The sequence below is a fragment of the Callithrix jacchus genome, chromosome 11 (assembly GCF_049354715.1).
Source record: "Callithrix jacchus isolate 240 chromosome 11, calJac240_pri, whole genome shotgun sequence".
NCBI classification, from domain to species: Eukaryota; Metazoa; Chordata; class Mammalia; order Primates; family Cebidae; genus Callithrix; species Callithrix jacchus.
The window spans coordinates 40,628,441-40,655,862 of NC_133512.1; the positions used below are offsets into that span (position 1 = coordinate 40,628,441).

Sequence of the window (27,422 nt, forward strand, 5' to 3'; positions counted from 1 at the left end):
TCCTGGCTTTCAGACTGATAGTTGATTTTTAAAAAATTGTCTCAAATCACATAAAAAACAGAAAAATAGAGTTCCCAATCATTGTTAAAATAATACCAGCTTTTATAATTGCCCATATGTTTATTTTTGCTGAGGTGTTTATTTCTTTATATGGTTTCAAGGTACTAAGTTAATATCTAGTGTCCTTTAATTTAATTTACTCTTATTTTGCAAGGCAGGTCTTATGGTAATATGCTTCCTTTGCTTTTGTTTATCTGGGAATGTCTTATTTCACTTTCATTGTGAAGTACAGCTTTGCCAGATATAGGAACTTGGTTGACAATATTTTTCTTTCAGCGCTTTGAATATCACTCCATCACCTCTGGCCTCCATAATTTCTTGAAAGAAATCTGATAATCTTTTGTATTTTTCTGTATATGTTGTTTTTCTCTTTCTGCTTTCGGATGTGTGTCTCCATGTCGGTATCTTTGAATTCATCTTACTTGGAGATTGTTGAGCTTTTTCGATGTTTATACTCATGCCTTTCTTCATATTTGGGAAAATTTCAGTCATTTTTTCAAATATGATCTGCCTGTTTCTCTCATTTTTCTCCTTGTAGAACTTGTACATGTAACTTGGTCCAGCAGGTTCCTTGGACTTTGTTTACTCTTTTTCATATTTTTTCATTCTGTTTCTCGGACCCTACAAATTTTATGATTCTGTTTTTACATTTGCTGATTCCTCTGCCTGCTCAAATCTACCTTAAATTTCCTTTAGTTCAGTTTTTACTTTAGTTATGTACCTTTCACCTCCATAATTTTGTTTTGGTTTGTTCTATGTTTTCTATCTCTTTATTGATCTTTTCATTTTGTTCATTGATTTTTTTATGACTTTCTTTACATCTTCCTTTAGTCTTTTGGGCATCTTTAAGGCAGTTGTTTTAAAGTCTTTGTCTAGTAGAACTTCTATCAGGTCTTTTTTGGGGACAGTTTCTGTTGATATATGTTGGCATTTTTTGCTCTTTGAATGGGCCCTACTTGCCACATACTTTGTATGCTTTGTTGGGGGGGGGGTGGTGTGTGTTTGTGTGTATGAATAACTGGCCATTTGAATCTAATAATGTAGAAACTCTGGAAATCACTTTCTTTCCTTTCCTCAGGGTTTGCTGTTTTTAATTTGTATTTATGTATTATTTTATTTTATTTTTTATGTTTTAATATGTAGGCTGTCTATGCTAAGCATCAGCCTGAGGTATAAACTTAAGGTCTTTTCAAGACTATTCTGAGCTTGTGCTTTTCTCTGGGCATGCATAGTCACTTTCTAATTTTCCCACATACGTGGTTGCTTTTGAATGTCCTCATTTTTAATACGTGGCTCCCAAAGGGAGAAAAAGATAAAACTGTAGGAGGCAAGGGAGAAAGGGTGCCAGTCTTCTAAATCCCTTGGTCATTACTTCAGCAGGAAGGAAAGGGGCTTGGACCAATTAAGGGATACATAACAAAGGCTCCCTATTTGTCTGCACCTCTGTGATCAGAAGCAGCCTAGATCCTAAATACTCGAAGGACAAGGTATTTTTTGTCCACCCTAGTTTCTACTTAATGTGTACAAGCTAATTGATGGAATGCATGCACAGTTACTTGTTCTAGGGGGTCTGGACGTGGGGAGCGGGTAGGTACAGTTGTGCTAAGAGCTGAAATGGACTGAAATAAACTAAAGCTCACTTCCCTAGCCTTCCCCTGAATGTTGCAAGTCTTCAGTAGATTCTAGAGTTCCAGATTAGTTACATCAGATTCTGCCGTTGTGCTTGTCGTGGAAGTGGAGAGAGAGAATTCTGGTGCTTCACACTCACACATCTTTGAAATTTTTAAGAATTTTAAATATTATTAAATTTTAAGTGGCTAATATTTGCATGCTAAATTCAATCCACCCTTTATTCTCTGAAATGTTTTTCTTTAGAAATCATGGAGGTAGAGCTTTATTTTGTTTTGAAGGAAGTAGTTTTCATAAGCAATGTGCATTTAACAAGCTACTTTTAAAGTAAATTCTAGGAGATTCTAATGCAAATTAAAATTCATTGAGAAAGAATACTTTATTGGGAACATACAGTGTATATAACCTGTTTGTATCATTTTTGTTCATGTGTACATGAGGGATTTTGTTTTTATACCATTCTAATATATAAATTTTTTATTTATATCTTATTACTGTTACATTAGAATTGCTTTTATGTGGAGAACATTTTCAGTAAACTTCTATACATTTTCATTTCTGTGATTAAAAAATATATGTGGTTTGTTGAGTCATTTTAAAAAATATATTTAAAATTACTCATAACTAACAATCTTTATTGAGAGCAGATGTTGAATATTTTACGTTACGAATTTATTCACTAGAGATTTTATCATGAAAAATGGGATTTTTAAAATTCCGAAATATATGCCTTCACTTGTTTTTAACGTAACTGGTTTTTTAGCTTAACTAATTTACAACTCTATTTTCACCTCAGGGATTTGCTAAAACATTGCAAAATGTAGTTTTAAATCCTTGAAACTTTAATCCTTCTTTACTTGTCATACAGCTACATGGACCCTAAATTGTGTGACACTAATATTCATGTTGTTACGGATTTTGATTGGTAGATTACATGCAACAAACTGGAGGACAAGCACATCTGTTCTTTTGGATGACAGTGGAAGGATACCGGGTTACCGCCCAACAGCAGCTAGAGGTTTTATTAAGTCGTCAGAGAGATGGAAAACATCAAACTAACCAAACCAAAGGCCTTTTAAGAGCAGCTGCTGTTGGAATTTATGAACAGTATTTATCAGAAAAGGTGAGGGTATATTTTGATTACTGTTTTCTTCTTTAGCAGTATTATTAATAATTTTTGTAATCCATTGCTCATGCCAGGCTGACTGCATCACAAACATTGTCTCCTTTATTCAATAACAGTCTTCCTGTCTGCGTTTATTCTCATTTGAATGAATATTTTGATGTTTAGGCAGTCAGATTATCATGGCCAGCGTCATGCAAGTACGAAATGACAGAATCAGGTTTCACGGTCACATGTTAGATTCACCACAGGCTGAAAGTAAAAGGACAGAAAAATATAAACCATGCAAAAGTAAACAAAAGAGAGTAAGGATGTTTTCATTCTTAGGATCAGGATGATAAAACAGTTGTAAACATATATGCATTTAATAACCGAGCCCCCAATACATGAAACAAAACTTTGCAGAAATGAAGGGTAAGAGAGACAATTCAGTAGTTATACTTGGAGACTTCAATACCCCACTTTTGATATTTGATAAAACAATTAGAAGAACATGAAGGATATGCAAGACTTTAGGAACATTACAAATTACGTAGTGCTATCAAATAATATATATACTATATTAGCTAACTATAGTTCTATAGAAAATATAATACATCTGTAGAGTCTATAGAATAATACATATAATTTTATAGATTATTATAGAACATATAGAATGCATATTATATGGAATAGAATTGCTTTAGAATTTATAGGATAATATGTGTATATTCTCCTATAGACTATTTCCCCTAATGATGGCAATATACATGTTATTTTCTAGAAACGGCAGCAAAATACACATTATTTTCAAGAACACAGGGAACATTCTCCAAGATAAATAATTTGCAAGGCCTTAAAAGCCATCTCCATTTAAAAGTATTGAAATCGTTCTTGCCTTGAAATGGAAACAAATTAGAAATCGACAAAAGGAAATTTGGAGAAACTATTGAAAATTAAATAACATTTCTAAATAGTCTCTGACAACAAGAAGTGACAAGGAAACTAGAAACTATTTTAAATTGGGAAGAAAATGCATTTTATCAGAATTCATGGGATGCAACTAATTAGTGCTTAGAGGAAAATTTGTAGCTTCAAAAATGTCTAATTAGAATAAGGATCTAAAATCAACAATCTTAAGTTTTCACCTTAAAAATCTAGAAATGAGATATAAACCCAAGGCAAATAGAAGAAAGGAAACAAAGATTATTATCAGAATCAATAAATAGAAAGCAGAAAAACCATAGGGAAAATCTAAAACTAAAAGTTGGTTCTTTGAAAATATCAGCAATATTGACAAACCTTTAGCTAGACTGGCCATGAAAAAAATGAGAGAAGACAGATAACCAAATTCATAAATGAAAGAGGAGACATGACCCCTGACCCTACAGATGTTAAGAGGAGTAAGCAAATATTATGATCAACTTTATGACAACATATTAACTTAAAGTGGACAAATTTTTAGACACAGATTACCAGTCTAACTCAAGAAGAAATAGAAAATAAAATAAATTGCTTAAGAAGGTCTAATTCTTGCTGGCTATAGAAAAGATGCTAAAATCTTGGTCTGTGGTGAAATTGTATTTTTTTAAGTATAGGACAATAAAGAATTCTTTCTCTAATTTAAAATACTTTTTGAATGAAAATGGAGAAAAGGATTACAGTAAAGAGAAATTTATAGGCAGTTTCTCTAAAATTGGTAGATGATCTTTGACAAGGCCAAAAGCAGCCTAGAAAAGAATTGACGGACTGACCTGAGTTGTTTGATGTTACGTACATGTAGGTTGTGATAAACACTCATGTAGTGAACAAAGTGACTCTTGTTTTTGAAATAATATTAAAAACAAAAAGTCACCAGAAAAGGACAGTCAGCTTAAACAGGATTTTCTCAGTTTCTCTCCTAAAACTAATTTATTTGGAATTGAACTTCAGGTTCACTAGTGTATCTGTGTATTTAAAACCCATTTTTCCTCATAGAGAGATTTAACTTACAATGGTGTCATTATGCTTCAAAGTATTTAAATATGAGCATTGTAGGCATGGATAGAATTTATAGATGGAAAAGACCTGATTGGCAAACATTGATCTATCTACCAAACAAACCATATATATAGCTTTTGGACTTTTTTTTGAGAAGCAAAATCAAATTCTACACATTTAAAAACCTGTATTTTTTGGTGGGAGGGGTTGAGGGGCAGATGGAGTTTTTTTCGCCCAGGCTGGAGTGCAGTGGTATGATCTCGGTTTATTGCAGCCTTCGCTTCCAGGGTTCAAGCAATTCTTTTGCCTCAGTCTCCAGAGTAGCTGGGACTACAGTTGAAGATCTGCTTTTAAATACGTAAAATCCCAATTCTTACATGCCCAATTTATTTTGTCGAAAGGATATTTAGGCCAGGATTGGTGGCTCACACCTATAATCCCAGAGCATTGGGACTGTAGACATGAGTTCTCTTGTTTCCAATGCTTTGGGATTATAGATGGGAAGATTGCTTGAGGCCAGGAGTTCGAGACTAGCATGGACAACATAGTGAGACCTTGTATCTACAAAAAGAAAAAGAGAAAAGAAAATTAGCTGGAGTTGGTGGCACAAGGCTGTATTCCTAGCTACTTGGAGGCTGAGCCAGGAAGATTACTTGATCTCAGGATATCAAGGCTGCAGTGAACCATGATCACACCATTGTACTTCAGCCTGGGTAACAAAGCAATATTCTGTCTCTAAAAAAAAATTTTTTTTTTTTTTAAAAAGTTTATTTAACTTGATCCTTCACATTGAATTGACATAAGAAATAAGTGTGAGGTGGGCTTGTAAAGAGTAGAGTTAAAAGTCAAGGTGAATTTTTATGTTTTATTATATTCAGTGCTAACACTGCATAAAAAAATGTTCTAAAGGCTACAGGCAGTTCAGGAAAGTATTTTATTAGAGAAGGAAACAGAAAAAGTAAAACTATCCTACTGCATCATGAACTAGAGAGAATAATCATTGTTTATTTCTGTTAAATATAGGTGATACCTGTTTTGCATGTATATTCTGCTTTTATGTACATTTGTCTTTTAAAAAGTCTTTCTACCAAGGATGAAGCTCAAAACCATAATTCTCAGCAAACTGACACAAGAACAGAAAACCAAACATTTCATGTTCTCACTCATAAGTGGGTGTTGAACAATGAGAACACATGGACACAGGGAGGGGAACATCATACACTGGGGCCTGTTGGGGGTTGGGGGGGGCAGGGGACGGATAGCAGAGGGCTGGGGAATTAGGGAGGGATAACATTAGGAAAAATACCTAATGCAGGTGATGGGGGAGGGGGTGGGTGCAGCAAACCACCATGGCATGTGTATACCTGTGTAACAATCCTGCATGTTCTGCACATGTACCCCAGAACTTAAAGTATAATAGAGAAGAAGTCTTCCTATATTTTAAGAATACAAAATAATATAGCCTATAAAATTTAAGTATCCAGTAGAGTTTTTAAGGAAGTTAAACAGGACAGAAACATTGTAAATGACATATTGTTGTATTTTTCTCACACTTTTAACTAGTTCCATTGGTTTGTTTAAATAATCACATTTATGTGATAGAAAAGTAAATCATACACATTAGAAGATAATTTTGGAAAGGCATTCACTCTATTTTCATGTTAAAGTAATAACGAATGTGTACAAATATTTCTTTCTTTCTTTTTTTTTTTTTTTGGCATGGGGGACAGTCTCTGTCACCCAGGCTGGAGTGCAGAATCTCCCTGCACCCTCTGCCTCCCAGGTTCCAGCAATTCTCTTGCTTCAGCCTCCTGAGTAGGTGGGATTGTGAGCATGCGCCACCACACTCAGCTAATTTTTGTATTTTTTAGTAGAGATAGGGTTTTTGCCATATGGGCAAGGCTGGTTTCCAGCTTCTGGCAAGTGATCTGCCTGCCTTGGCTTCCTAAAGTGCTGGGATTACAAGCGTGAGCCACCATGCCTGGCCATATAAATACTATTTTTGTATAATTTTTTTTTTGGAAGAGGAGATTCTGTCTGGTTGTGTTTCATGTTGGTACATTAAAAGTGTTGGTCATCCTCTACCAAGGATGTGGCTTACTCTATTTCTGTGTACTTGAGATATACAGGAAAAAGTAAAGTTTAAACTAAATAAATGTAAAATGTTATTTTTCAAATTCACTCTTTTTATTTCTTGGTGAGTTTAGTGAGCTTAGAGGGCAAATGAAAGGGCAAAACCAACTAAATATCATATTTCTCTAATATTTGTCACATACTGAAGTCGTTCAGTTCTCCTGTTTCTATTTCAGGGGAACTCTACTACCCTCTGAAGCACAAAACAAATAAGCATCCCCCTCAAAAAATAACCACTACACAGCCTACTTCAGTTTACTAACAAAAGTGTTGAATTGACAGTGGAGCATTAGAAATTGTATAGCCCTTTGCCTATGTATTTATACTCTGATGTTTACTTTTACCCGTTCCTCATTTTATTGGATCAATTAGATAAGTTATGCAAATAATGCTTTGTTTGAGTCATCTCTAGGACTCATTTACTCTCCAGACTTTTTAGAACTAAAAATGCAAAAGTTGATATGCTGCAGCTGTTGTCTTGCTTTTCAGTGTTTTTTCTTTCAATCAAGTAATTTTTGAAGTTGAAATGTCAAATTTTGTATTTCCCTGTGTTATCTGTGTTGTTGTATACTTTGAAATGGAAGCTCTTAAAATTATTTTAAGCATTTTATTTTTTCCCATATCACACTGGAACTTTGCTGTAACATGGTTTATAAAACCAAATTTAGGATAATGGTAGTCTCTTTAAAGGCCATTCAGAAGAATTCGCTAGTGCCAAATAATGAATGAAATGGCTTATTCTTTCAGCAGTCATATTAATAGACATCTAGTACTACTGAATACTAAACACTGACTCCTAATGAGAGTGCTTCCAGTGTGCCAGACACTATGCTATATATCTTATATTAGATCTCTTGTAATCCTTACAATAATCTTAAATAACCTTATATAGTAATATCTCCATTTTACAGATTGGGTAAATGAAGCTTAGTGAGAGATAACTTGCTAGGAAAAGTTGAGATTTAAATCCATGTTTGTTTACCGGTCTATTATGTAGTACATGAGGAAGAGAAGGTTTTAGTCTTGTTTCAGCCCTCTTAAACATCAAGGTGTCATTTACAAACCAGTGATTCTTACCTGCCAATTATTTTCAATAATATGATTCCAGTATTATCATGCTATCAAGTGTTAACTTGTATTTAGAAATTACAGAGATTACTGTTTTTTTTCTGTTTGTTAGGCATCTCCAAGAGTTACTGTTGATGATTATTTAGTAGCAAAATTAGCAGATACTTTGAATCATGAAGATCCAACCCCTGAAATCTTTGATGACATTCAAAGGAAGGTATTATTATGTACAGCATTTATCATTTTATCTTTTTTGAGAAAAAAATGTTTTTATGTAATGTAATTAGTTTCAAAAAACTTTTTAAAGTAGAATAGTATTAAAAAGGTAAACTATGACAATTACACTTCTCAATTCCAGAAATGTAAACCAATATTTATGTTTATTTCTTTAATTTTTTGAGAAATATCCTTAAGTTGGGTTGTTTTATTTGAATTTGATTGTAGAGCTAGATATTGTAGTCTCAGAATTTGATGAATTGATGTCATATAAATAATATGTCTCTCAAATTCATTTTAATATAAACCTTGAACCTTTACATATACTTGTTTTTTAGAAAGTACTTCCCAGAACGTGCTGTCTTGTGACTTGAATTGTAGTAGGATTTTTTCAGTATCATTTAGTTACTGGAAGGATCAGAGGAAATCATTAGTTGGGAAGTAGTCTTATTACTGACAGCTTGTAACTATGATACATTATGACAAGACCTCAATGTATCTTTTGGTGAAATTGTATTTAATAAAAATCACTATATATCTGTATTAATTGTTGAATATCTTGATTTATTTCACCAAGGTATATGAATTGATGCTACGAGATGAAAGATTTTATCCTTCCTTCAGACAGAATGCACTTTATGTGCGCATGTTAGCTGAGCTTGACATGTTAAAAGATCCTAGTTTCAGAGGATCCGATGATGGGGATGGAGGTAAGGTGGCACACATTTTACATGTATATGCATGTGTATTTATACATATTCTGCTTACCAAAAAAAAGAGCTTTTATACAAGTTAAAAATGTTATTGAAGTCCAAATATAAACTAATGTACTTAAAAATCAATAAATGAATGACAGAGTTTAGTGACTGTACTAAATTAAAATGTTGAAATTTTAATAATGGATTAGAATATAACTATAGAAGCCTTGAATTTTTAAAGAGGAATGTTTTCAGGTGAGTCACTTAAATATTTTTATGGAAGTTTCCCTTTTGCTAATATTCATGATTAACAGTAGAATTATTGAGAAGATTTAATATGCAGTAAGTAATGACTCAGAGTATATTATAAACTATAAAGCATTATAAAACTACAGTTTTAGATATCTTTAATTGTATGCTTTTGCAAATCCTACGCAGTGTGAGAGACTTTTGAGCTAGAAAAAATTATGAGTCATTTATTCCAACTATCAATTTTTTTCAAATGAGAATAATGAGACCTGATTAACATGTTATGGTGAAAAAAATTTTTAAGAATCACAATATTTAGATTTTACTCCCATTCTACCTTACTACCTATGTGATGTTGACCAGTAACTACTTAATTTCTTTAAGCCTCATTTTTCTGAGTTGGTAAATCTGGAATAATACTCTCATGATATCTTACATTAGTCACTGTTAGATTTAAATGTAATTATGCATATGAAAATGATTTATAAAGTAAAACACAAGTATCGGTTTTTATTAGTGTAAGGCCAGTTGCCTTGTCAGGAGTCAAACGGACACATTTATCACTCTCTGTGCCTGATAACTGCATCATCACCCGAGCTCATTATCTGGCTTCACCACATAGCTTCCCCACACCCACCTCTGCATACTATGCACAAGCCCACACTCAGCACTAAATTATGCATCCAACCTCCAGCCCGCTGTTAAAAAACCCTGCAGAAAATTTTTTTAAAGAAGCCCCACCGTACCCTGCCCAGCAACAGCCTGCCCTGTATGCCCCTGGCAGGCCCGTGTACCCAAGGTCCCGCCCACCTACCAATGGCAACTAGTTTCATATACTTCATACGTTAACTCCATGTACTTCCTGCTCCTCAATAGCCAATAGAAATGCCTTCTCTTTGTTTCCCCAGTAGTCAGTCAAGGCCCACCTACCCAAGGTCCTGCCTGCCTACCAATGGCAGCTAGTTTCATATACTTCCTACTTTAACTCTATGTACTTCCTACTCCTCCACAGCCAATAGAAATGCTTTCTCTTTGTTTCCCCAGTAGCCAATCAATTGCCTGCCCTCCCCATAAAACCCCATGCCCTGAACAGCCAGGCGCAACTTCTCTGGCCCTCCCTGGGACCACTGAAGCTCACCTGGGAGCTGAATAAATTAACTTCTCACTTTCTTAGACTTGCCTCAGTTTCCTCATTTAACCTCAGCAATAAATAAATCTTACAATTAGTAAATACTGAGTTATATAAGAATAGTGGGATGCATAGTCCTTAGAACACAAGTTTCCAAAATCTTAGGCCCAATTATCATTTACTTGTGATTCAGTTCAGAAGTATTTATTAAACTCTAATTAAATATCTAGGATTTGAAGAACTTGCGGGTATGTTCTACCAAGTAAATGAATAAGGTCAATAAAATGTAAATAGAAGACATCTAAATATTTTAAGAAAGTGCTTCAGTTATGACCACTTATGAATAGGTTTTATGGACAAGCACACTTGGGAATAGAAATGCAATAGAGCTATTAGATAGTGAGCCCTGCTTTAAAAAATACTGCTATTATGGAAGTCTCCCAGCCTCTCCTCTCCTCCACCTCCTATCCTTCTGTCTATACTAGTGAGATTTTGTTTTTTTTAATTAACTAAGAAATCTAGTTACTGAAATTTACATTTGAAATTTAATAACTTACACATATATATTTTTTTGAGACGGAGTTTTGCTCCTGTTACCCAGACTGGAGTGCAATGGCATGATCTCGGCTCACTGCAACCTCTGCCTCCTGGGTTCAGGCAATTTTCCTGCCTCAGCCTCCTGAGTAGCTGGGATTACAGGCATGTGCCACCATGTCCAGCTAATTTTTTGTATTTTTAGTAGAGATGGGGTTTCACCGTGTTGACCAGGATGGTCTCGATCTCTTGACCTCGTGATCCACCCGCCTCGGCCTCCCAAAGTGCTGGGATTACAGGCGTGAGCCACCGTGCCCAGCCAATAACTTTTAAATTGATTATGTATCTGATGACTTGGGTTTTTAAATTAATACTCTTTCAAGTTTATGTGTACAATTGAAATAATCTATTAACTGCATTTGATTGCATAAAGGAAGTTTTTTAAAAAAAAAATTTTTTCTCTGTGAGTTGAATAGTAAAATTTAATATACCTCTAGTTTGTTGTATAATATATATCTGTACTTACTATCTTTGTTGAAAAATCTTCTTTTATAGAGCTACTATGAAATTTGCAATAGCAACTCTGTGTCAACTAACCATCCTAAAATGACTACTATAAAAGTTTCTGTTGTTTAAACTAATTTTATCTATTTTAGACATTTCTTAGTATTTATGAAATGGAATTGCTATATGACTCAGAGAAGACAGAGTCATAACCACCTAATTATATGGGCTTCTAAGTAATGTGTAATTTAAACTGGTGATAGTAGCAATATATTCTATGGAATTAATTTTTTATCCTATAACTTAAGAACTCTTCCAGTCTTTTAAATGGACTTTTAGCTTCCATTCATATCTTTGCAGCCAGACTGTCCTCTTCAATACAACTATTGGAAGCAAACGATAAGTAATCTCAATCATATACTGTATTTTTTTAGAACATGAAGTACATTTTCTGGAACTGGTTTTAATCTGAAGTAAATATGCTTCTCTTATAGTCAGTCATTGAGTAACCCCTCACATTTGAATCATTGATTGCTGTTTGAGATTATATACTTACATATCTTATTGTCTTTCCAGGATATTGCTCTCTAATATTTTGTTTCTTAATGATGAGTTTTATACTGTGAAATTACCTATCCCTTTTTTTGAAACCATTTGAAAAAAGCTTATGGAGTGATGGGTATGATATGAAACATTATTATTAAAATAACTGTTAGCTTTTTGGTTTTGTCAGTGTTTAGGTTTTAGTCCACTGGTTTACTTTTCTCAAATAGTAATATTACTGATTTACCTTTTTATAAGATTGTTTAATCAGAAATAGGCCTTTCCACATTTTTTGTTATAAGTTAGTTTTCTGACTTTTAAAATTAATCTACTCAGCACTACATGTATTTTTTAAACATTCTGAAATTTTGACTGCATTTTAGATATTCTGAAATAATTGTCTAATCTAGGGATTAATGAGTAGCTGATGTTTTTAAAAAGTACTCTACAGTTGAACCTAAAGTTAATGGACCACATCTTATCATATGGTATAGTACCATATCCTCTGGTGGTTTTTCTTTGCTGAAGTAGAAATTTCATTCCTATTTAACCAAACTTAACAGTAGGTAGAGAAGTAACTGGATGGCTTGCTTGTGCTTACTGTCTCTCCTCTCTGCTTTTCTCCTCATTTCTTCCTTTGCCCTTTCTCTCTATTCATGATTACTTTTTTTAGTTATTGAATTATTTTAAAAGTAGATATTTTCTTCTGTATTAAAAGAAGGTCTCACAGTCTTTTAAAATTATATGAAGTATGCTTTCCTTTTTAATTTTCATCAGTCTGTTTATCCCTGACACTGCAGACTGATTTTATTTGTAATCTTTCTTAATTTAGTGTGACAGAAGTTACAAAATAGTGCTGTTTGCATTATTCCCCCCATGTTGAACATTGTTTTCTTTTGTTTTCTAATATTTTTAGATAGTTATCAAATTCTTGATTAAATGTGGACCAAGATTGATTTTATACTATATTTCTGGATCTTCTTATTGTTGATCAAGAAAGTAAACTCTACCTTATTTTGCTCCCAAATTCTCCTTTAACTTGACTTGTCTTTGGTGGGAAGATTTAAGAGATGGGCAGACCACAGAAGAAGTAGGAGGCATATAGCATATAATTGAATAAAGAGGATAGAGTACTATTTACTCATTTTAAGTATCACCAAGGGATAATCCTAGGTGCAATTCCCAGTTTTTTGTTACCAGAGGGCTGAAGAACCAAGAAATGTTCTTTAGCATTTACCATAAATTTAGAAGGCAATATCAGCTGCCTCCTTGTAGAAATAATACAGTCTTGTTTTTTTTTTTGAAGACCTATTTGGAGAACCAAATTCATAAATAGTCTCTTAAGTGCTAGAAACCATACCTTAAACTGTATGTGAATATTGCTTTACCATAGATTTATGTATTTAATAAAGGAACACCTTAACTAGTAACTTAATTTTCTTAAATTTATAATACAACCTAAGGGAAAAGATTATTACCTGACATTAAGGTTAATAACCTAAAATTGACTTAATCTCTAACATTAATTTTTCCTAGTTGCTTTTTAATTAAATGAAATTGCATATGGAGTTTTAAGTGTCTTTCTGTCTATTAGTTATATATTGATGTAAAAATCTGGACTTCCAGTGTTTTCAAGAAAATCTACCAACAAGAATAAGAGGACTTAATAGACCTATTAAAAATAAGTCTTTTTATCCCTCACACTACAGACTGATTTTATTTGTAATCTTTCTTAATCCGGTGAGACAGAAGTTACAAAATAGTGCTGATGTTTCTTAATGGGCCTCATTCTGCAGTATTTTCCTCATGCTTACATTGTATTACACAACTTAATTTGATACCATGAGAATAAAAACATTTAATAATTTCTCTCCTGAACACGAATGCCTTTTTATTTTTTCCCCAGCTATCAGGTACATATTATATTGTCATTTAAATGTCTGGCTTGCAACAGCATGGAACTTTAAGGGATCAAGTTTTAGGGAGTAAATTCCACAGTTTTGTTTTGTTTTTTACTGTTATGTTGTGTCTTGGCTTATGTGACTTTCATTCTTGGTGTTTGAACCTTAGATAAAGGAACTATTTTAAAGTTTTTTGCTGTATACTAAGTTGAATTTCCCCCCTGCAGAATCTTTTAATGGGTCTCCTACAGGAAGCATAAATTTGGTAAGTACTATTATGGGTACTTTAATTATGAAAGTGATTTAACATAGGTAAATACATTATATATAAACAGGCCCCCAAATCATCCTTTAGTATTGTAAAAAGTTACTATGCTTTTAAAGAAATGCTAAGTTCACATATGAGGTATCTATGAATTAGAACTTAAAAATGTTTTATCTTTACTTTAAAAATTGGCTTAGGTTACACCTGCATAATTGCTTTTGTGCATTTTATAAATAAATTGATTTCATTATTTTCTGTTCCAATATTTATGTGTTTAAATTACTGACTAGTGCTATGATAGGCAATAAGGTTGTGACACACAAATGTTTATATTGGAATCTGTTTTTTCTCCTCTTGTATTTAGAAAGAAATATAAAACTAGTAGGGATAACCAAAAACCAAGAGGTATTTCTTAAATTCTATACTAAAATTAAGGTCATTGTAAACAACTTTTTTTTTTTTATCAGTTTAGACAGTTTTACAGCAACTACATATTTATGATTAGAGGTTAGAATGACATGTTTTTAGAATCTCAACTGTCATTGGCGTTTTATATATTCAGGGTAAAGCCTAAAATAATGAACATTTCAGTTCACTTATATATTGAGCCTTGTCATTGAATAACTTATTTTCTGAGATTCTGTTGGGAGGAAATATTAGTGCTCTATAAAGGTTTCAGTTCAATTTGGCTGGGTATGGGAGGGGGAAAACAGGTAAGGTGTTGTTTTGTTTTTCTTCCTACCTGCATTACTTTTTGTTTTAGACCTTTTGTAATAGCTAAATGTTTTACAGGTAATTTTTCTTAGGTGTTAGTTATACTACCATGTTTACTTCTAAAATAACCTTATTGAGTAAATGTTTTGTTACTGTATTATAACCTTTAGTAAAACACTAAAGCAAATCTGCCATAGGATTGTCAGATACTTTGTAACTTTTAAAATATTTTCCTAAATCATTTGGTATTATTACCATTTCCTTATTATAGTCCAGAGCTTTAAACAAAAAGAAATTTCTTCTAGAGCTTGAAGGAAGTGTTAAAAATAATGTTCATTATACAGCAGAGTTTCCAAATGTGACAAAACTCTTCCTTGGTTTGAAAGTTTTTAGTATTCACATTTGTAGTGCTTGTGTAAATGTTTAAACACTAGTAAAAAAATTGTTTTTCTTTATTCCATGTCTGGAATAAATGCTTTTCCAAATAAGAGAAATCTCTTGTCACATTTTAATATAAACCAGAATAGTCTCTGGATCAAAAAAAGGTCATACTTGAGGTCAGTGACTTGGAGTATTTTATTATTCCTGTTAATCTATTTACTTCATACTTTTAAGTAGTGGGACCATGTAGGCAAATTTTAGTGAATATCTGCATTTTAGAAGTAGCTTAAGATTGTAAACTAGATCACGATAGTTTATTCCAATATACTAAACAAAGGAGATGTTTAATGTGCTTGGTGTTTTGTACATTTGCCGTTGGTAGCTTTATAGGTAAATTATAAGCATTTCTGTTAGTGCCATTATGGTTGTGTTTGATTAACTATCATAGTAAAGTTGAATTTTCAATTTCTGTCATAGTGTTAAAAAAACACCTTTCCTTGCAAGGAGTTTAAAAACCGTAACTTGAGTACTTTGCAAATCGCGCTTATTTCAATATGGCATCAATGAACTTGTTTTGAAATCACAGTTCTCTTTTAAGTAATCAGTTCTTACATTTCTAAATCAAATGTAGTTTTATAAATATTATTTTACCAATTGTAACTTTATAATTTACTTGATATTTACTTGTGTACTATAACTGTAACTAATGTTTTTCCAAAGTTTTCATTATATGTAACAAAAACAGTGTTTACAAATTGCATATTTTAAATGAGATAAAAAGACATTTTTCCACAAAGCCTTTTAACGACTTTTGGATTGCATAGTTTGAGATGCTAACATGTTTAAAGAGATAAATACATTTAGCATTTTAAATATTAATGTACAAGGGAAAGTTACCATTATTAATAATGCTTTGTTTAAAAAAATAGATTGTGTTACCTGTGCTGGCTTATAAACAGAAGAAGTTATAGTAGGTAATATAAATTTGGTAGAATATTCCATTTCCTCTGAGTCTTCTTTCAAATAAAAATGTTGAAGTAAATGTTATGCTATTTCCATTAAAATGTTTTCTTGAGCATGTAAAAAGAAGTGCATTCTTTTTTTCCCCCTAAAGTATTTTCATTCACAGTGTGTCCTGACAGAGATGTAGGACAGGTATTAGCCCCATTTTACCATTGGGAAACTGAAATCCGAGAAAGTAGTTGATATGGCTAAAGTCTCTTAAGGTATTGGTAGTAGAGCATGGACTAGATCTCATTTAATTTGATGTCTTTGCCATTTGAGTTGACCAGGGAAGTCTTGTGTATTATCTGTATAAAGTCTTGTGGATTATCTGCAGAAAATCTCTGTAATTCTGTCTCTATAGAATTATCACAGTTTGCTTCTCCTAACAATCTGTTTTTAGTAGATACTTTTTTTTACCTTCTTAGAATGCAGTTGCCTTAATTTAAGTGACTTGGTGTCATATGGATGGTTGCATTTAAGTCATTTAGATGACTTTTTTAGTAATAATAATATTACATTAGGACTCAAAAGCTCATTCACATTCTATTATTTTTAAAGTGTGAAATATATCTGAATTATGTAACATGAATATGTGACATGTGAATAATGTAAATACATGAAATATGTCTAGATTATATATGTTTGGTGTCCTGAAGACCACTCCCAGGCTCAGTGATTTGCTAAGAAAACTCACAGGACCCACCAGAGACTTACTCACGGCTAGAATTTCTTACCATGAAAGGTTGTAAAGCAAAATCAGCAAGACAACATGTGTAAAATGTTGCCACCAGAAAACTCACTGGAGACTAAATGTACAGGTTTTCTATCAGAGGCAGAATACATCGCACATATCAGAATTCCAGACTTCCAGGAGGAAAACAGGTGTTCAGCATAAACAATTCTTGTATAGATAGTTTAGGTATAGTAAACCACTCTTACTTGTTAGGGAATGCTGGGAATCTTCCCTAAATTTAAGTTCCCAGATTCCGGAAGCAGTTTTTTCTAAGCAGAGCAGTTGTAGGCTGCCATGTTAACTCTACAGTCTGCTTTCATTTTATGATTGTGTTTCTTTTTATGTATGTGTGTATATATGTATATGTGGCAAAAACATTTTAAAGTTTAGACCCAAAGGCTGTAGTTATAAAAGATTTATTTTGACTCAATAGATATTTGTTTATGAAATTGCTTTTGAAAATTAATCATTTAAAATCTATCATAGTCTATTGAGTCACCTCATTTAATAAATAATCAGAATAATAGCTAACATTTGTTATATTAGTTTTCTAAATTTCTTATATGTCTTATTTAATCTTCACATAATTCTGTAACTTAGGTGGTATTCTCATTTTATAGGTAAGGAATCTGAATTAAATTTAAAAATTATTTCTAAATTAACAAAAGTATTAAGTTAAAAAATACAGAGCTGGTTCTGGTATATTTCAACATAAATGTTAAGAATATATCTACTTATTTTTATCTAGATATTCTTGCCATATAAGGACCACAATTGAAAAGTAACAAGTGACAGTAGATGGACAAGCAATTAAGGATGAAATAATCTAATATATTGTTTATTACTAAATTATTTGGCTTTACTGTTTCTTAATCTTTGCTTTTTTTCTATTAGCCTAAATAGAAAAGATTATTGTGTGTGGAGGGGATGGAGGTATAGAAATAACATATAGTTTACATGCATGTAAATGAGTAATTGTAATGCCTATATGATGTAGAAATCTTTGACACGTTTTTTCCTATAAATTTTTAAAAATTTGTATCCTGATTTTTTTTTTCTCAGTCTTTAGATGACCTTTCAAATGTATCTTCTGATGACTCAGTACAACTTCATGCCTACATTTCAGACACTGGTAAGAGACTTTGAAGTATAATTATTGCATTAAAACTATTTATTATCCCTAAATTACTTTTCACATGTATTTTTACTAACCATGTTTTTTGTTCTGTAGTCATATTTTTTTTACTTTTCTTCTGCGGCATGTCTTTCATTAAATTCTATTATATTTATGTGCTTATGTATTTGGGTATTTGATCTCTCTAAGATTGTCAGTATCAACATTTGAAAATGCTTATATTCTAAGTGTTTTACCATTTCTAATAAACTCTGAAACCATTCTTTCCCTCTTTGATGCTTGGGTCTGGCTGGTAACTGTCTGTATAATTTTCATTAAATTTTTTTTGGAGTGATCTTAGTTCAGGATTAGTTTTCATACATGCACTCAGGGTAGAAAACTATGGTAAATGAAGCCCCCCAGTATAGGAGTTCGTAGAACTTCAAGAAGTGCTTGAATGGGGTGAGAAACCTCTAAAACTTTATGATCATTCAGAATACATGGAGAATTGTTAGTAAACCCAGGAAAAATTATCAGTTTTCATCAATGCCATTGAGTTATTAGAGAATACTAATGAGTATTAAATAATGACAGTTTTCTTATCTGACCTCTCACTGTTCTTAGAATATAAGAGTGTGTTTGTTTGTCATATTATATACTGAAGTGTAAACATACTGAGGTATATACCTTGATTCAATTTTATGCTTACATTTTAGACATTGAAGAGATTTTATAGTATAGTATAGTTTAGAAGACATTAACTTACATCTTTTAAAAATAGATCTTTGTTTCCTTTTTCTTTTCACTGGAACTGAAGTCTCAATTGACATTTGTTCACTGCCAGATTTCTGGAATAAAACAAGTATTTATTAACTTCTTAAAATGTATGGGAGCACTGTGCTAGGCAATTTTAAGAAATTATTTCTGCCTGACAAACTCATACAAACACTGAAGAGGCAGCATAGTATAGTAGTGAATAGTACAACTTTTTGACTGAATTGCTTGGGCTGAGAGACCCCAGCTCTTCCAATTAATAGTTGGGTGAGCTATTTAAAATTAAGGTCTAGTTTAAAACAAAATAGCTGGGTACACCTGAGTAAGTTCCTTGTTTGTATCTCAATTTCCTTATCTGTAAGATGGGATGGTAATAATAACAATAATACATAACTCGTAAGCTTGTTATGGAACTAATTAATTACATTGGTAATTATGCATAATAGGCATATTTGATTGTTGGTTCAATACATATCTTACCAATTGGACTTCAGAGTCTCTTTGGTTCTAGATCCTGTGTCTTCAACATCTCTGTTTCAGAAAGTAGCAGATTATAGACTAGTCCATTGCTATTGAAAGAACAGTCCAAGGAAGCAGTACACACACAAGAGTGGTAGTCTAGTGTGTTTATTGCTTCCTTCATTGAGAAGTCTTGCTTTAAAAAGTATTGGCTAACTTAAACAGTATGATTAGTAATAAAGTTGATTTACATTCTGATGCTATTTTTTTTTTTTTACAGAATAAGAATTATTAGCAAATAGTTTGCAGATCACCTGCTATGAGTAACATTGGCCTAATTAATAAAAACAAATCCTTCTAGATAAATCACCATCTTCACAAAACCAATAACTGTAACCCCTTTTTCTTCCTTTAAGTCAAATTACCTTGATATCTTCTGCATTTCTTTTATAATTACCTCATTGTTCTTCCTATGGTGCATGCACCCTGGGTGATCTTCCAAGCCTATGGATTTTTGATAAGTCCTGATTATTCTTTTTTCGAATGCTTTCTTATATTTCTTCTCCTTTTTCATTTCCTGCCATTCTTCTTATTCTTGTTAATTTTTAATTCATGATGGTTAGCTGCCTAATTGGCCTCTGCTTTCTATTTTCCTTTCCCAAACCTATCTTGGACACAGTTGATAAAAACCATTCCCTTGTTGCCATGCTAACTCCATTGAGAAATGGTGGTTCTCTAACATGATTAAAAAGTGTTGTGTTGTTTGATTTGTATAAGTCTCTGAGAGAAAGATAACTGGACAAGATGAACAGTGATTAGTAGTGCTACTTACAGAGCAAGATGTCCAAGTGTATTTCTAGGCGTACATTTTGTAGTTCAGAAACAGTAATATTACATAGAAAGGGAATGAAAGACAATTTTGAAAAGAAAATACAAATGTTAGTAACATTTTTATGAAAGTTTGGGAAGAGTTTCTGTCCAACTGTTCTTGCCAATAGAGGGTTCTAACTTTTATGCTATTAGTTTACCAAGAAACTGTACTGAACTTATTCTGTGCAGTTATACACAAAATAGCAAAATATTTAGCCCCAAAACTTGATGACTTTTATTCACAATTATGAATCAATGTGTAATCTATTACTACACGATCAGTTTTAGACTTCTGGTTAGTATGGTAGTCTGAACTGCTATGGGAAATCCTGCCTTCCACACATAGAAAAGCTGAAAACAGTATTACAAGAAGAGCAAAAAAGGGAAATCTACAGGTGCCATAGACCATGAGGAAAAATAAATTTAGGGAATTGAAGGGATGTTAAAGCAAGGGGCTCATATAGCATAAAGACTGGTCCTGATTTTGGTAGGTAGCATTTTCATGTCCTCAAGTTTAGAAGAGGCAGGATGGGCCAAGGCTGTGGGAAGCTGGAACAAAGTCCTTTGTATAAATCCCAGTGTCATAAAGGCAGCTTGATGTCAGAGGAACTAGGAAAACTTAGCCTACCTTCAGTAGAAAGAGCAAGAATGTCAAGATCATGATTGGAAATGGTGTCTGTCAACCACAAAAAATTGAAAGCCCAGCTTGCATCCCATCATGGGTATGTCTGGATATAGCTGTCCTCAAGTGATTATGTATCACAAAATTTCAAGCTAGAGAGTTAGTATTAAAATTATTTCTGAACCACTGACCAGCAGTTGTGGTGACACTTCACTCTGTTCAATGTGAATGTTTCTCTAGCCCAGGGCACTCAGAACACCCAGGGAGAAATAAAACCAGCTGGAAATGAGCTTACAGAAAGCAATTAATAGCGACAGAAAGCAATTAATAGCGACAGAAAGAAATAGTTACCACAACAAGAGAAAGCCAACAGAACTAGCAGATAATTTGCATCCTGTGAACTTGGAGATACCAGTCTTAACAGACTGAGTCATAAGTATGTTAAAAATATTCCTAGAAAGAAATCCTATGACAAGAATAAACACTGTGAAAACCAATTAAAATTCTAGAGATAAAAAAATACAGTGATTGAAATTAAGGTCAGAGGATAGATTAAGAAATAGACCAGATAAAGATGAGAAGAGACTCAACTTTTGGAGACCAAATTCTAGAGTGCAGAAAGAGAAAGAAATGGAACATCAGAAAGACAAGTTAAAGAAAAGTATTTGAAGTGGATCTCCTTACTTAAGATTAGTACAAAATGGGAACAGGCTTTGATTTTAAAGATTACCTGACTTGCTTGGTATGTGGCAAATTAATAGGTAAATGCTTTGGCAAAAAAAAATGCCCAGAATAAACTGGACTTGTGAACTATTTAACATTATCAAAGAAAAGTAAAATTGCCAGAAGATAAATCTTATCCTGTGGCTGTTGCTGTTTAGTTGACAAGATTTTAATTGTAATACAACTGAAGAGTGAAGGCTAGTACAAAATCTTACTTATTTTTTTCTATATTAAATTTAAGAAATTCTAATTTTACACTCTGAGGTATATTAGATGTAGTAATGTAATGATGTAGTGATGTGGTAACATAAAGCTCTTTGGAAGAGAGAATTGGTAATAGATACTGCTTTGTGGTTGATAGTGTCACACTAAACTTAGTTTATTTTGTATTGTAGCCATTATGTGTAATACCTTACGGATGTGAGCATGGAGGATGGGAATCTTTCCTTTGGGAACATCCTTTTGTCTCAGTCTGTCATTTCAGATTCTTCTTCATTTCATATTATCTTTTTTGTTTTCTTCGTCTTCCTCCTTTTTTGTGTCTTTTGTTCCTCTTCATTTTGTTTTAAATGATTAGTATATGCTGACTATGACCCATATGCTGTGGCAGGAGTTTGTAATGATCATGGCAAGACATATGCATTATATGCCATCACTGTACACCGGCGTAACCTAAACAGTGAGGAAATGTGGAAAACCTATCGTCGTTATAGTGACTTCCATGACTTCCACATGAGAATCACTGAACAGGTAATAAATTTTAAAAACTTGTGCATTTTATGTTGTTTCTTGATTTGATTTTGATTACAAATAATTCTGAGGATGCTTAGATATTAATTTTAAAAAAGATAAGAATATTTGGTATAATCACCATAAATTTTAGAATTAATCTGAGCATTTAAGTAATAAATGTTGAACACTTTATCAGTCCTAGTGACAAAATATTAAGGGTAAAAATATCTTGGAAAATTAATGAATACGTGTTTCTGATTTTAAAATGTGTGTGTGTGTGTATTGTGCTTTTCAGAGTTTTTGGGCTTAGTTTGAAAGTAGGGTTGGGGATTGCTGTAGGACATTTTGTGCTTTTGTTTTTGAAGGCATAATTTAAACCTAGAAGTTAGTTTAAATGGCAACTTCATCTAGCAGTGTAATGGTGAAGTGAATCCTTGATATATCACTGAAGTTACTTTGAATCACAACCTAAAATCAATTTAATATTAACCAAATCATATTTTAAATTCTTACTAAATACAACCCTCTTGTTTTATAGAAGTAATTTAAAAGAACTCTTAAAGATAAAAAAATCTAAAGAAATTATTTCCCTGTCGTATTTTTTAATTAAATATTTTCTCAACCTAAAAAAATAAAAGATCTTTGATGAAATGGAATAAATGATCTATGAAACTTATTTTAACTCTTAAAAAGTCCTCGATTCATTCAGGGTTTTAAGGTATACAACTGGTATTAAACCAATCATAGTTAAAAGTGACATCTGATTGGGTGAACTAAAGCTTTGCAATGACATTGTACCACTTAAGAAATCAGAAAATATCTTTTTTAACTTGATAGTGAGAAATCTATAGTTGGCACCATGATAATCTTATTAAAATATCTTGTGGATAGAGTGAGATAAACTATTAATAGCTTTAAAGTGATGAAAAACAGGTTAATGTTGACTTCTGAAGCCTATATTAAAAGGACTTTTTTATTAGTAAGAAAATTAAATTAATAACTTTGGACATGTCTATTCTTCTTTTCTTATGTCAAATATAACCTTTCTTCATGTTTAGCTTGATTTGTTTGCAGAGATTAAATAATTTTGTGCCCCAGATTGAAGAAATAATTGCTTTACTTTTAAAAATATTTACCCATTTGAGGATGGGGCACAATGGGTCACACCTGTAATCCGGCACTTTGGGAGGCCGAGGCAGGCAGATCATGAGGTCAGGAGTTCAAGAACAGCCTGGCCAACATGGTGAAACCCCGTCTGTACTAAAAATACAAAAAATTATCTGGGCATGGTGGTGCGTGCCTGTAATCCCAGCTACTCAGGAGGCTGAAGCAGGAGAATTACCTGAACCCAGGAGGCGGAGGTTGCGGTGAGCCAAGATCACGCCATTGCACTCCAGCCTGGGTAACAAGAGCGAAACTCTGTCTCAAAAAAAAGCAAAAAATTAGCCGGACATAGTGACAGGCACCTGTAATTCCAGCTACTCAGGAGGCTGAGGCAGGAGCATCGCTTGAACCTGGGAGGTGGAGGTTGCCTTGAGTTGAGATCACGCCATTGCACTCCAACCTGGGTGACAGAGTGAGACTCCTTCTCAAAAAAAAAAAAAAAAAAAAAAAAATTACCTGTTTGATATTGTTCTAAAAGCATATAGCTCATATATCTTTTTTATTCCCATCCTTATACTTTAACCAAACATGATAATTTAAAAAATAGTTTGAATTGGTAAGAGTAGTTTTATTTATTTACAGGTTAATTTACTTGCAAATTAAAGAGAGTTTAGTGAATATGAAATGTTCTTTGAGTAAATAGTTGTAATTTTCTTTCTAGTTAAGAGGAATAATCATTCCCTAAGTTAAATGTTCTGGACTATAACTGTAGGCATTATGTTTATATGTTGACAAATGTAAATGAAGAACATACCTTTTAAGAAAACTTTAAGAGGATAGTTCATACAGAAATTTCCCCCTTCAGTTCAGCACCAAAAGTTACATGAAATTGATACAGCACAATTTCTTTTTCAAACAGCTCAGTGCAAGTGAAATGGATGTGTTTTGACTTGGTGTTTCTTCCCCCCTCCCCCCGTGTGTGTGTGTGTTTCTTATAAAGTCACAGTAGTTGTGATTACCTATTTAAATTGCTCACGGAACTTAAGAAACTAAAAGCTCCTCTTTTAAATGAAAATTAGGTTTTAGTAAAATATTAGCTATCTGTAAATAAGACTTAGGGTGTTTGCCTTTTAGCTCAGCCTTATCTATATTTTTAAAACTCAAATCCCTAATAAAATAATGAAAGAAAAATGTAATGACTTGTAATTCAGCAGTGGGTCACAGTACAGCCAGTTAACATGAATAAATAGTAACTGCATAGAACTTTTAAAGTAAAATTATTTTAAAACAAGTTTCATTTTGTTTATGTGCTTTCATGATCTGACATTTTTCCAAGGCTCAGTGCAGTGGTTCATGCATGTAATCACAGCAATTTGGGAGGCTGAGGTGGGCAGATCGTTTGAGCTAAGGAGTTTGAGACCAGCCAAGGACACATGGCCAAACCATGTCTCTACAAAAAATACAAAAATGTAGCTGGGCATGTTGGTGCCTGTCTGTAGTCCTAGCTATTCTGGAGGCTGTGGTGGGGGGATAACTTGAGCCTGGGAGGTGGAGGTTGCAGTGAGCTGAGATTCTACAACAGCACTCCAGCCTGGGTGACAGAGTGAGACCCTGTTCCGTAAATAAATACATGCATGCATGCATGCATACATACAGACAAAACAAACTAAATGTATGAGCTATTGTTTATTTTCTTTAAAAATGTGAATAATCTTATTTGATATTTTATGGAGATGTATAAGGATTAAAACAAAATAATTAAAATGTTAAATGACATTATGTTGGAAATTGCCTGAACTGCTCATTCATTAATTTAACAAATATTTATTAAATTTTTCCTATGTGTCTGGTACTTTTCTTGTGCTAGCAATATAACATGGAACAAGGCAAACTAAGTCCTTGGCTCTAAGAGCTTGTAGTGTAGTCACTACTGTGCATTTCTGTTTTATTTGGTGAAATCTACATAGGTATAGGTAAACTACAAATGATTTCAATGTTAATAACATTAACTATTCATTAAGGTAACTAAGTAAAAATGTGCACCTATGATAAACAAATCTTGAGTTCTTTTAATACAAAATTTCAAATCTGTTATTTGAATTTTCCATCAGTATATTAGGATTCTAAACTTGGTGTGTTTAATGTAGAAAAGTAAGATCTTTGATTTTAGAATGTCCATGATTTATGTGTAGTATTTGAATTATTTGTAAACATTAAAATCCTCTTATAATTTATTTTAGTTCTTTTTGGTGAATTTCTGATTTTGTTATGTGCCTTTAAAAAACATTTTCATGAATTTTTGGCAGAGGGAATTATATTACTATTCAGGGATTGGGCAATTTTTTGCTTGTTCTTCAAAATAATCTTTTAAATAGAAGTTTATGATGAATTAATACAGAGTATAAATTTTTGCATGTTCTCCCTCACTTTTATAGTTTGAGAAAATTGTTAGTGATTTATGTTTCTTTACCAGACAGACAACTTAAGAAGGAATATGTTTTAGTTATTAGGCTTTAGGAAAATAACTGTTATTTTTTTTTCTATTATTAGTAAGGCTTAATGTTTTAAAGTTTATGAAATAAATTGCTATTTTAATGGGTACTGTCATATTTCCTTATATTAGTTTGGTAGGGCTGCCCTAATAAAATACCACCAACTAGGTGGCCCAAAACGACAGAAATTTATTTTCTTACAGTTCCAGAGACTAGAAATCAAAGATCAAGGTATTGACAAGTTTTGGTTTGCCATGAGGGCTCCCTTATTGGCTTGTAGATGGCAGGGTTCTTGCCACGTCCCTACATAGCCATTTCCTTATATGCATGCATTCCTGTTGTCTCTTAGTGTGTCCAAATTTTCTTTTCTGATAGGATACTGGTCAGGTTGGTTTGGGGCCTATCCTAAGGGGCTCATTTAAACTTAGTCATCTCTTTATGGGCATTATCTCTGAATTCAGTCACCATCTGAGATACCGAATGTTAGGCCTTCAACATGAATTTGAGGAAATACAGTACAGGCCCACAAGACTTGGTAATGCTAGAAAAAAATACATATTTTCTAAAATTGAGTAGTTTAATATAATGTGGATAGGTCATATTGGAGTAAATATCTTAGGACACCTTGGAAAAGTAAATTTGCTCCCCCAAAATTTTTTGACATGTGATATTCAGGAGGACCCATTTCTAGTACTTTCGTGAATCACTGAATTTGGTAATACTGCTATAGTATAATGTTTTCTCTGTAAATTGCCTCTACTCTTTTTTGGTTTTCCTACCAATACAGGAACAAAAAAAAACACTTTTTACCTTTCACGTATAACATATAATGAACTTGTTCAAATTTTAGCTCTAAGCAGCCATTAGATTTGTCCTTACTTTAGCAATGTATCACAGTCTTCCAGTTTGGGGATGAATATTATCCTAATACTTTTTATTTCTCTTTAATCTCTGCACCAAGAATTAGTTTTCTTAACAGAGATGTGGTTGTTTTGAACAAATACTGTTTTAAAAAGTTTGTTTCACTTTAGGATATGTATCAAATGGGAAAAATGGTGAGGCTATTTGAAATTTCAGGTACTAGGCTCTTGATCACGTACAGTCACTAGTTAAATGACTTTGCTCTTACACTATTTTAGCAGCTAGCATGGTTAAAAATCTGTGGTTTAGCAAGGCATTATAGATTACTGTGATGGACCCTTGAACGTGCAGCCAAATGTTAAGTCTGTAAGTACTAGACTTATGGTATACACATTTACTTTGTGTTTGTGATTTTACAAAGATAAAATTGTTCTTAATTTTTTTTGTTGTTATTGTAATCTATGAGTTTATGTTTAATGGGGTTGATGGGGCAAAGGTATCAATATTTATTATAATTGTATATGTACAGGATTTTAATTAGCTACTATCTATATTTTGAAATTTGCCTTTTTATTTGCTAGTACTTTATTCATTGGTCCAAGGCTTATTAAGGAAAATATTTTTTCAAAACCTTTTATTATGAAAATTTTGAACAATCTCAACATGAGGGAGAATTTTAAATGAAACCCCATTGGTCAATATTCATCTTCATCATTTATGCAAGTCTGTCATTCTTGATTTAAAATACTTTTAAAATAAATAATATTAGAACTGTGTTTTGAGCATATTTGGACAATGTTTTTTATTTTCTGATTTTTGCTTAGTAT

At 32.7% G+C, this 27,422-nt stretch overlaps 1 protein-coding gene across 20 annotated transcripts in view; it reads left to right on the plus strand.

The window, feature by feature from the left end:
* The window catches only part of SNX13 (sorting nexin 13), a 199,788-nt gene that overhangs the window by 98,424 nt on the left and 73,942 nt on the right, over positions 1-27,422 (plus strand). For 11 of the 20 annotated variants that reach the window (XM_078342628.1, XM_078342621.1, XM_078342624.1 and 8 more), the window contains 6 exons: positions 2,619-2,812; positions 8,085-8,189; positions 8,766-8,898; positions 13,974-14,011; positions 17,907-17,976; positions 22,017-22,156. In XM_078342628.1, the coding sequence (XP_078198754.1) occupies positions 2,619-2,812; positions 8,085-8,189; positions 8,766-8,898; positions 13,974-14,011; positions 17,907-17,976; positions 22,017-22,156 (680 nt within the window). Of the gene's footprint in view, positions 1-2,618; positions 2,813-8,084; positions 8,190-8,765; positions 8,899-13,973; positions 14,012-17,906; positions 17,977-21,983; positions 22,157-27,422 lie in introns of all 20 variants that reach the window. The other 9 variants (XM_078342622.1, XM_035253700.3, XM_035253702.3 and 6 more) reach the window with 1 other exon arrangement.